A 12,284-nucleotide genomic window follows, 5' to 3' on the forward strand; every position below is an offset into this window, starting at 1 on the left:
GTAATAGCTTTAAACCTTAAGTAGCACTAGCAATACAAAGTACTCACAGTGCGTACACCTTAACAATGCTTATAAACCTTAAACAGGTTAATCTACTTTAAAGCCCAGGCAGGAAAGTGAAAACACAACAACGTTTGTAGTTGAAACCACAGGGTTCTAAGGCCTCCGTGGATTGATTCCAAAAAGGTAAAACAATACAAGTTATACACTACAGACTAACAAGTAAATCTAAACAGAATAATGGCTACAGAGAATGTACGTACGTGAGAATATTTGCAAGCGCAACCCGAATCCGGTCCTCCGCTGGTCATACAGATAGTGTTTAGAGTCTTGTGTCTCCAAGCCTGCTGCAAGCTCTCTTTATTCACTACATCCAAAACAATACAATGGTCACTGTAATCCCTTTGTCTATTGGACACAGAGATGTACCTTTTAATTACAGGAGGGGTCATAGGTTGATTTGAAAAGGTGGGCTATGTCCCTTCCAACTGCTCTTGTGGGTGGTATCCTCCGGATTCCCGCCGCATATGTAATTTACAGTAAATACAGTTAATGTCCATAATCTACTTTTGTACATAACTATACGCAGGAGCAAGCGATCTTTCTCTAACTACCACCGGAATGTTACCCTCAAAATACCCTACAGCTGGATACCAAACACCACCTTGTAACCTTGTTCTGTCCCCTCCTATCCTGTAAAGGTGAATCCCTTTGTTCTGTTATCATTTTAAACAGCTATTTCTTTCTGATGTGGTGCAGGGGGCTATGTGTACAATGTGCACTATTTGGGTTAAATATGCAATGTTCTAATAACACGCTACACGCTCACAAACTCCGCCGTAAATACCCATATCATGCGCACGATCGCCGGAGCGATCCTACGCAAATTGCGGATATGTGCACGAACGGAGGACTGGGTGCACGAGCAGCGGGCATGTGCATGGGGTTAGTACATGGGGCATGTATTACAATATTTTTCGACTTTGACAAGAGATATTTAGTTTTGGGAGGGGTGTGTCCAAGCTGAAATCTAATTGCAGTGTAAAACAGAAGCTGTCTGACATTTGTGGGCTACATGCAAAAGCAGACTGAATTTTCCCCGCACAGATACAATATAAATGTCTTTTCTCCCCTTGCATTGCAAAATGGGTTGTTCCAGATACAGTTATGTGCTTTTTCTGCCTTGCTTCCAAATCCGAATCAGGCCCATCGTGCAATATGAGGCAAAAAAGAAATAAAAAATAGAACCTAAATATATTTGTAATAATATCCATATATGGCACAAACTACTTTCTTCAGTAGCTGGATGTTTAAAAACAACTTACCATAATGCTGTAATTAGAGGTATCAGTTTGATAGTTCATATGATCTCTCAGGAAGCCCCAGATGCAACAATCCTGACAAATATTGAGCTCTTTAGTAGATTAAACAGTCAAAAGACAAGAAACATAGTGAAGACATAAATGTAATTTTACCGCAGATTATAATGAAGCAAAAGATATGATAAATTATCCATGAATGAATAAAAATTTTTACTATGTGCTCAGTGCACAGGGCATTAAAATTGCACTGGAATAGAAAAGATAGTGTTTGGATTTCAGTCTGGCTTAATTCTTCTAAGTATGGTAATAAGCAGAGACATACTCATGGAAGAGAATTTAACTTACTGTAAATGGATATCAGTAGAATGATATTTAGTAAGCCTGAATACTTATTTTAACACTATGGGGTTTATTTACTAAGAGTCTGGTTCTAAAACCTGACATTTCCGATCTTGTTTACATTATGCCTGTACTGTAAAAGGGCTTAGAACCCGACACTCTGTAAATAATCTCCTAGGTCTCTAATATTTAAGTTATTGCTTGGCCTTGCAAGTGCTGTTTTCTTCCATCTATAATAATTAAACTTACCATACTACCCCTTTAAACCGGGACACTCATGAATTACACAGTTTCATGGCTTGCTGACTTCAGTTTCACTTGGTTTTAATCAGCCGCAGAACCTGTATAATTCATGTGTACTGCTTTAAATGAATAGTATGGTAAGCCTAATCATGATAATTTAGGAAACTGTTGCTTTAGAATTTATTGATTTCTTACCATAGAAATATGGTTATCTGCATGAAGATAATTATATTCACTAGTATAATCTGTCTGTGTGCTTGCTGACTCACCTTGGCAGAGGCGTAACTAGGGTTTTTGGAGCCCAGGGCAAGGTTAGAAATGGCGCCCCCCCCCCCCCCCCCCCCCACACACACACACACACACACACACCAACACCTAAAAAAAAAAAAAAAAAAAGAAGGAAAGAAAAGCCTTAGAAAAATAGAAACAAATCGACAAATTGTGTGCGCGCGCTGGGAAAAAAATGGGCGTGGTCACATACCAGAAGGGGCGTAGTAACCGAAAATGGGGCGTGAAAACATGACACGCCACCTGTTTCACGTCACACTGGGAACATTCTTTTCAATTAAACATGCACCTTACCTGTGTGATGGTTTCTCACAATATGGAACCTCTGAAGAACTGTATCCTCTGAGGCAGATGGCGTCTTCAGTTGGTATTCATTATTCATGTAGGAGATCCGATCGTCCGGAAGATGCCTGTTTGTGTAGGAATATTAACAAGGTCAGAATCATGCAACAGTGGTTCAACAAGACTCACATACTGTCCCCTGTGTTATATCCTGCCCCCTGCGTCTCTCAGCCACACCATCATCTCCCTCTCGAGTCATCTCTCAGTCACACCATCACCACCCCCTGCATCATCTCTCAGCCACTCCATTACCTCCCCCTGCGTCACTACTCAGCACACAATCACCTCCCCCTGCGTCGTCACTCAGCACACCATCACCTCCCCCTGTGTCGTCACTCAGCACACCATCACCTCCCCCTGCATCATCATTCAGCACACCATCACCTCCCCCTGCGTTGTCATTCAGCACACCATCACCTCCCACTGCGTCATCATTCAGCACACGCTATCGCACTCTGTGTCTCTGTGTGTGTTCCATGCGCTGGGAGCCCATGCTGCTGATGTCAGGGAGACTGCACCGCACCTGAGCACCCTGTGCTTGCATTCTGACAGAGAGGGCGGGATGTATTAACATACATTGCCACCAATCGCCGCCTACCGCAGCGATGCTAACATATGCGATTAACATCGCAATGCGGTAGACGAACCCCCCTGTGATGTTGAATGGAGATACTCACACTGCTGGCGGGGAGGGGGCATGGAGACACACTGCTGGCGGGGAGGGGGCAAGGAGACACACTGCTGGCGCAGAGGTGGCATGGAGACACACTGCTGTTGGGGGGGCATGGAGACACACACTGCTGATGGGGCGAGGGGGGCATGGAGATACACACTGCTGATGGGGGGGGAGCATGGAGACAGACACATACACACACACACACTGCTGATGGTGGGGCATGGAGACACACACTGCTGATGGGGAGGGGGGCATGGAGCAGTGGTGCAAGTAGAAAAAATGTCTTAAAGGTACTGTGTGCGCGCGCCAAAAAATGGGTGTGGTCAAATGCCATATGGGGCGTTGCCAATGAAAATGTGGGCATGATACACATATGGGGGAGGGGCAGATACACATATGACCCCCACAGTGCCAGATACACGTTGCCCCACAGTGCCAGATACATGTTGCCCCACAGTGCCAGATACACATTGCCCCACAGTGCCAGATACACGAATGCCCCACAGTGCCAGATACACGAATGCTCCCCACAGTGCCAGATACACGAATGCTCCCCACAGTGCCAGATACACGAATGCCCCACAGTGCCAGATACACGAATGCCCCACAGTGCCAGATATACATTGCCCCCCACAGTGCCAGATATACATTGCCCACAACAGTGCCAGATATACATTGCCCACAACAGTGCCAGATATACATTGCCCACAACAGTGCCAGGTATACATTGCCCCCCACAGTGCCAGATATACATTGCCCCTACAGTGCCAGATATACATTGCCCCCCACAGTGCCAGGTATACATTGCCCCCTACAGTGCCAGGTATACATTGCCCCCCACAGTGCCAGGTATACATTGCCCCCCACAGTGCCAGGTATACATTGCCCCCCACAGTGCCAGGTATACATTGCCCCCCACAGTGCCAGGTATTCGTGAAGCAGCAGAAGAATCCCCCCCTCCCCTCCCCCTGCTCACCGCTGCTGCTGACTTGTGTGAGGGGAGGAGAGCGCAGCCTGCGCTCTCCTCCCCTCACATCAGTGGTAGCAAGCGGCAGCCCATCGGTGTGGGTACGGCGTACCCACGGCAAAATTCTTAAGGGTACGCCATACCCACCCGTACCCGCATACTTGCACCGCTGGCATGGAGACACACACACACTGCTGATGATGGATAGGGGGGCATGGAGACACATACACACTGCGGATGGGGGTAGGGGGGCATGGAGACACCTACACACTGCGGATGGGGTGTAGGGGGGCATGGAGACACATACACACTGCGGATGGGGGTAGGGGGGCATGGAGACACATACACACTGCGGATGGGGGGTAGGGGGCATGGAGACACACACACACTGCGGATGGGGGGTAGGGGGGCATGGAGACACATACACACTGCGGATGGGGGGTAGGGGGCAATGGAGACACATACACACTGCTGATGGGGAGTAGGGGGCATGGAGACACACACACACACTGCTGATGGGGGGTAGGGGGTATGGAGACACACACACACTGCTGATGGGGGGTAGGGGAGCAGGGGGGCATGGAGACACACACACACTGCTGATGATGGATAGGGGGGCATGGAGACACATACACACTGCGGATGGGGGTAGGGGGGCATGGAGACACCTACACACTGTGGATGGGGGGTAGGGGGGCATGGAGACACATACACACTGCGGATGGGGGGTAGGGGGGCATGGAGACACATACACACTGCGGATGGGGGTAGGGGGGCATGGAGACACATACACACTGCGGATGGGGGGTAGGGGGCATGGAGACACACACACACTGCGGATGGGGGGTAGGGGGGCATGGAGACACATACACACTGCGGATGGGGGGTAGGGGGCCATGGAGACACATACACACTGCTGATGGGGAGTAGGGGGCATGGAGACACACACACACACACTGCTGATGGGGGGTAGGGGGTATGGAGACACACACACACTGCTGATGGGGGGTAGGGGAGCAGGGGGGCATGGAGACACACACACACTGCTGATGGGGGGTAGGGGGGCATGGAGACACTCTGGTGTGGGGAGGGGGACATGGAGACACACACACACTGCTGATGGGAGGGGGGCATGGAGACACTCAGGGACACACACACACACTGAGGTGCCCTCACCTTGATGAATTGCAGCCTCCAGCAGCTCCTCCCTCCTCTTCTACTGCCAGCCAGGCCCCAGGAGAAGAGCAGCAGAGCTGCAGAAGATCCCGATGTAGCCCCGCCCCCTGCTCGGGTCAGATGAGCATGTGCTGGGCTCCACCAATCTGGGCTCAGCACATGCTCCTCTGACCCCACTGTCACATGTTACTCTCTGCTGCTGCTGAGCTGCTGCTGCTGCTCCTCGTTCTCACACAGCAGGCTCCTGGCGGAAGCAGCAGCACGTTAATGGAGGCGGGGGCGGGCGAACAGGTACAATGCCCTGGCCGGCGGCGCCCCCTTCTGCTGGGCCTGCCACAGCGCCCAGGGCACGTGCCCTGCTCGACCCCCCTTAGTTACGCCTCTGCACCTTGGTCTGTCTGCTGCTCTACCCTGCCACCACTATGTCCAGTTTTCACAGATGATCAGATCCTGCTTCCAATGATGCAGCAGCGGATAACAGAAGCTTGCAGTAGGTGTCTATTTACACAAGATCCCTCCTTAGCATATTTACACACAGCAGCTGCTTCTGAGTCGAATACAAAAATAACCCAGAACCTGACACCCTTAAACACATTATGCCAGGTAGAGCTCCTTAAACACATTATGCCAGGTAGAGACCCTTAAACACATTATTCTGGGTAGAGCTCTTTATACTCATTACGCCTGGTAGAGCCCCTTAAACACATTACGCCAGGTAGGGCCCCTTCTACACATTATGCCAGGTAAATCCCATTATTTTTATTACACCAGGTAGGGCCTCTTTTACACATTATACCAGGTAGGGCCCCTTATACACATTATGCCAGGTAGAGCCTCTTATACACATTATGCCAAGTAGGGCCCCTTATACACATTTAACCGGGTAGATCCCCTTATTTACAATACACCAGGTAGGGCCCCTTATACACATTGCACCAGGTAGATCCCCTTATATTCATTATGCCAGGTAGGGCCCCTTATACACATTACATCAGGTAGAGTTCCTTATACATATTATTCCAGGTAAAGCCCATTATACGCATTACATCAGGTATGGCCCTATATACACATTATGCCAGGTAGAGTCCCATAAATACATTATTCCAGGTAAATCCCCCTAAACATATTACACCAGGTTGAGCTCTTTATTCCTATTATTTCAGGTAGAGCCCCTTATACGCATACCAGGTACAGCACCTTAAACACATTATGCCAGATATGTGTGGTGCTCTCCCACCCCACCCACGGCATGTGTGGTGTGCTCCTGTGGCTGTGATGCAGCATACACATTATGCCAGGTAGAGCACCTTAAACACATTATTCCAGGTAATGCCCCCTAAACACATTACACCAGGTAAATCCCCTTATACAGATTTTGCCAGGTAGATCCCCTTATATACATTAGTATACAAAGTATCGTTATTTGGGATTTGGTCAGGATCCCAGTGGTTGGGATCCTGGCAGTTGAAATACCAATGCTGGAATCCCGATACTAGTGACAGGGTGTAGTATGGTAGGCCGGCGGTCGGGCTCCCGGCGACCAGCATACCGGCGCCGGGAGCCCGACCACCTGCTTACCGACAGTGTGGTGAGCGCAAATTAGCCCCTTGCAGTCTCACTGCGCTCGCCATGCTGCGGGCACGGTGGCGCGCTAAGCGCGCCACGCTATTTTATTCTCCTTTAGGGGGCCATGGACCCCCACGAGGGAGAATGAGTGTCGGTATGCCGGCTGTCGGGATTCCGGCGCCGGTGTACTGTGCGCTGGGATCCCGACAGCCGGCATACTGAAGACCACCCCTAGTGACACTATCCCGACACTGGAATCTCGACTGCCGGGATCCTGAATGAGTGTTTGCTGGGCCACCTGACAGGTAAGCCATGGGGCGAGGTTAGATTTAGGCTGTGGGGGGAGGGTTAGGCTACAGGTGAGGGGGTTAGATTTAGGTTGTGATGGGGGTTAGGGTTAGGAATCCCTTGGGAGGGTTAGGTTACAGGGGAGGCAGGTTTAGGCTGTGGGTTGGAGGTTTATGGTTAGGAGTGCAGTGGGGAAAGGTAAGTATACTTACCTTGCCCCTGTCAGGATTCTCACCATTGAGATGCCGCTGTCTGTATTTTGACTGCTGGCATACTGATTGCCGGCATATCGGCATATCGTACCCAACCCCACTATTTACCTTATGTAGAATCGCTTGTATACAATTAGAATTATAGCAGAACATGATTGATACTATCTGTATTAGAAGTAACAAGCATACAGGACCTGATTCAAAGATACATGCAAATGCATTTTTCTCCAAAAAAAGGTTTACAGTACTAATAAATTGCTCAGTGTGTCCGGGTAGGCATCAAGCCGATAAACATTATGTTGAATGTTGACTGAATCGGCGGAACCCCTAATTAATATGTAAAAAATTTCAAATCTCATTATAAAAATTTGTCTAATAAAACACGTTCTGCACAGCAAATGGAAGAAAATCAATTTCACCCGGCTAGTTGTCAAAACCCCCTCAAAAAATAAATAAAATTATATATACAAATATACATTTGTGGGCATAATGAAGTTGTACAGTCCACAGTTATTTCAAATGATGTCTTGTAAAGTGTGAAGCATACTGTTACTTGTAAGTATTAAATGTATTAAAGTGGACTATAATATTTTACTCTTCTAAAACTGCATATTTCTATTTAAAAAATGCAATTATTTTACCCACTATACCGCCTAACCTGAATAATTGCATTATTAATTGCTTTTATTTTTTTACTTTAGGTATCAAATCATTGTGGTATTGTTTGTTTACTGCTTCCCATTACTTGTCATGGGCATAACATACACAATTGTTGGAATTGCACTGTGGGGAGGAGAAATTCCTGGGGACACATCTGATAAATACCATGAACAACTCAGGGCTAAAAGAAAGGTAATATAAATTATAAAACTCCTTGTTCAGTTTATTTGAAAAGTGCTGATGAAATAGCACGCAGTACAGTATATATGTTTATTTCATGAAAAAAATCAGGTTTTATAATCCAAAAATTAACATAGGCCCTCATTCCGAGTTGTTCGCTCGGTAAAAATCTTCGCATCGCAGCGAATTTCCGCTTAATGCGCATGCGCAATGTTCGCACTGCGACTGCGCCAAGTAAATTTGCTATGCAGTTAGGAATTTTACTCACGGCTTTTTCATCGTTCTGGCGATCGTAATGTAATGTGATCCTGTCAGGAAATGGGTGTTACTGGGCGGAAACAGGCCGTTTTATGGGCGTGTGGGAAAAAACGCTACCGTTTCCGGAAAAAACGCAGGAGTGGCCGGAGAAACGGAGGAGTGTCTGGGCGAACGCTGGGTGTGTTTGTGACGTCAAACCAGGAACGACAAGCACAGAAATGATCGCAGATGCCGAGTAAGTCTGGAGCTACTCAGAAACTGCTACGAGGTGTGTAATCGCAATATTGCGAATACATCGTTCGCAATTTTAAGATGCTAAGATTCACTCCCAATAGGCGGCGGCTTAGCATGAGCAAATCTGCTAAAATTCACTTGCGAGCGAACAACTCGGAATGAGGGCCCTAGTTTGTGAGATTTTGGTATCAGTATAAAGAATGAAATGCAAGTGCATGATAAATATATCCAATATGCAGTATGTGCAACTAATCAGGTTAAATCCTTAAGGCTTTGTTATTCCATCATGATTCAAGCACAACTATTCACTTTAATAAGCACTTTGTTGATGATTGATATTTATAAATATCCTTATAAAATGCTTTTTTTTTTCTTTCTCTCTGTACAATCTTTTTTCTCCCTTTTATTGCTAGTAGACCAGATATTGTACATTAGCTACAACTGCATCTGCGTTGGAAGATAAACAGAATGAAAAATATAACACATTTTCAATATTTGCCGGTTTTATAAATATTTTGTGATAAATGAAACCAATTGGAAAATAAGTATGTTCATTGCTTGTACTGTGGCAGATATGTAAATGAATGTAAGCATAACATGTAAATGATTGTGTAATTAAGAACATCATCATCTTTGCAGCCTGATGAGATTTGAAGTAAGTCAGTAGGGGGATGAGCAACAATTATGATCCCAATCTGTGATGTAATTTATACATTCTCCACTTAATTGTACTGTCCATAAATTGAGATGTGTGCATTTGGTTCAGAGAAACTGAACATACCCAAAGTATGAACATACTCAAGCAGAACTGAGGCCCTGATTCAGGTTTGTTATCAAAGCAAAAAAAAGCACACAACTGGGCAAAGCCATGTTGCACTGCAGGCAGACAGATGGAACATGTGCAGAGAGAGTTAGATTTGGGTAGGTTATAATGTTTCTGTGCAGGGTAAATACTGGCTGCTTTTGCATGTAGCCCACAAATGTTAGACAGCTTTAATTTTACACTGCTTTTTAGATTTCAGTTTCAACACACCCGACCCATATCTAATCTCTCTGCACTTGTTACATCTGCCCCACCTGCAGTGCAACATTGTTTTGCCCATTTGTGTGCTTTTTCGCTTTGCTAACAGCTAATACATTTTGGATATTTTGAGTGGGCAGTTTCTTCAGGATCCTAAATTCCCTCGTTATACAGGAACATATGGGCTCCAAAAACCACGTCCAGTTTGGGACTTTATTACTTATCTTTTTCTTCTTTATATACCAGTTATTATTATACCAGTGTGTTGACAATTACAGTGGTCCTCAGTAACTTGTTTATGTGTTTCTGTTCTATACAGTGTAACATTGTTACCAGACTATGTTTGTTTTTAGTGCAACAATAAACTGCTTTTATATAGTATAATATATCTTCTGCGCTCTCTTTTATAGTCATTTCTATATACAATATTAGTATAATCAGGGATATCAGAATTCCTTATGAGTGCTGCATTTATAATACTATTATATTAGTGTGGTTTCCTAATTACTTAAGCGCCTGTATTTAATTTTCCTATCTAGGATTATCATTTTAATGTATGGTTTGCTAACAAACCTGTATGAGGCCCTGAGTGCTAACTCAGGTGTTGTCACCTAGGGCCTGATTCAGACTGGATCGCTGCAGCGGCAACTATCGCAGTCTTGAGCCCTTTAGGGAGTGCGCTCGTGCGTGTGCACCCCAGGAGGCACAGTGAAATGCTAAAACCATCTCAGGGCTGTGGTCGCGGGGCGGGAGGGGGCATGCCAATGGCGTTAGAACGCCATTGATGGGGCGCGATCCAGACAATGCAGGCGTGTCCGGACCGTTGTGGGGGTATACTCCTGCCAGCACAGCTAGGCTGAGCAGACAGGGAGCAACTTGGCGGGTACAAAATACATTTACACCCATCGTGGGGGGAGGGGCAGGGTCTGACATGCGGGGCGCCCCCCCGCATGTGTGAGTAACTGATCGTGGATGTGCTAAATTTAGCACATCTACGATCAGATCTGAATCACCCCTAAGGTTGCATCTCTCTTGCGTTAGATAGTGATAAGGCACCCTTTCACACAGGAGGGAGGGTGTGGGCTGTAGGTGCTTAGGATGCTATAGTGGATGGGAAAGGTGACTGCACACACACTAGTTAGCAACTGCAATCTAGTTACCTGCAAACGGGTTACTGTGTGGCAGGGCTGCCATCAGAAATTGTGGGGCCCAGAAGTGACAAAATAGTCAAATAGCTGAGGAGGCACTGGCTAGTACTAGAGCAAGATTTACACACAATTTATGAGCCCAAAGGGCTCATGCAGGCATTATACCCAGGTGCAGCAGTATATACTGCTGGAGTTTTTTCAGAGATGTGCGGGAAAGGTAGGCGGGGGGCACTGGCTTACCTGTCATGACTTTTTGCTGCAGAGTTTTGACTATAAAAATGATTAGAATAATAATAATGAAGATATTTCTAATATATTCTTTGTATTTTTCACATACTTTATATAGTCAAACTCTATACTGTATGTTAGTATTACAGGAAAGTCTCTGCCTCACCTCACTGCACGTCAATGATACACATATGATGAAACATATAGCACCTCGTGCTGTGAAATCACATACATGGATCACCACTGTTATATTTTAATCGTGAAAGGTATCAACATGAATATGTGTGATTCAGCATATATATGTGCATGAATAATGAAGCTAAGTGAGATCACACACATGGATCCCTGCTCTCCTATAAATAAATCACAACAAGAGCTTCAGTATATGCACCTAAATAATGAAGCTTACAGCTTTACAACAAGGACCCCTGCTCTGTTGTTATTCAATCACAGGTATCACCTCTGACCCTGCACCCCTTTCCCAGCACCATCACCCCTCACCCATAGCAGTCCTTATTTTGGTGTTCCCACCCCTATATTTTAAACAGGAAAAGTATACACATTCGGTGCACAGCCCAAAAAGGTATGTGTTTTTGCTGGCAAGGGGCATGGCCACACAATAGTGCCCCCAATTCAAATTATGCCACACAGTAGTGCAACTTTATATACAATTTATCATGTGATAGTGTCCCTAATTCACGTTACATCACACAGTAGTATCACTTTACCTTATAAACGTTACTCCTCACTGTAGTGACCCTTATTCACTTTACATCACACTGCATTGTTCCTTATGCACATTACACCACACCATATTGCACTTTATTCACATTAGACCACACAGTAGTGCCCTTTCTATATGTTACACCACACAGTAGAACACCTTATACACATAATGCCACACAGTAATGCCTCTTACATATATGACACACATTATTAATGTCCTTATAAACATAATGCACACATTATGCCAACCTTTATTAATGCCCTTATATACATAATGCCTCTTACACATATGCCTATCATTAGTAATGCCCTTATACATATAAAGACACACATAGTGCCCCTTACACATTTACCGCACATTATTAATGCATTTATACACATATGCCGAACACTATTACATAACCAACCCA

The 12,284-nt window shown here is 45.7% G+C and overlaps 1 protein-coding gene across 2 annotated transcripts in view; it reads left to right on the plus strand.

Annotated features, from left to right (window-relative positions):
- TACR3 (tachykinin receptor 3) overlaps positions 1 to 12,284 on the plus strand; it is a 442,628-nt gene that overhangs the window by 292,024 nt on the left and 138,320 nt on the right. For both annotated transcript variants that reach the window (XM_063918118.1, XM_063918127.1), the window contains one exon: positions 8,121 to 8,271. In XM_063918118.1, coding sequence (XP_063774188.1) covers positions 8,121 to 8,271 — 151 coding nt within the window. The remainder of the gene's footprint in view (positions 1 to 8,120; positions 8,272 to 12,284) is intronic.

The sequence above is a fragment of the Pseudophryne corroboree genome, chromosome 1, assembly GCF_028390025.1.
Source record: "Pseudophryne corroboree isolate aPseCor3 chromosome 1, aPseCor3.hap2, whole genome shotgun sequence".
NCBI lineage: Eukaryota > Metazoa > Chordata > Amphibia > Anura > Myobatrachidae > Pseudophryne > Pseudophryne corroboree.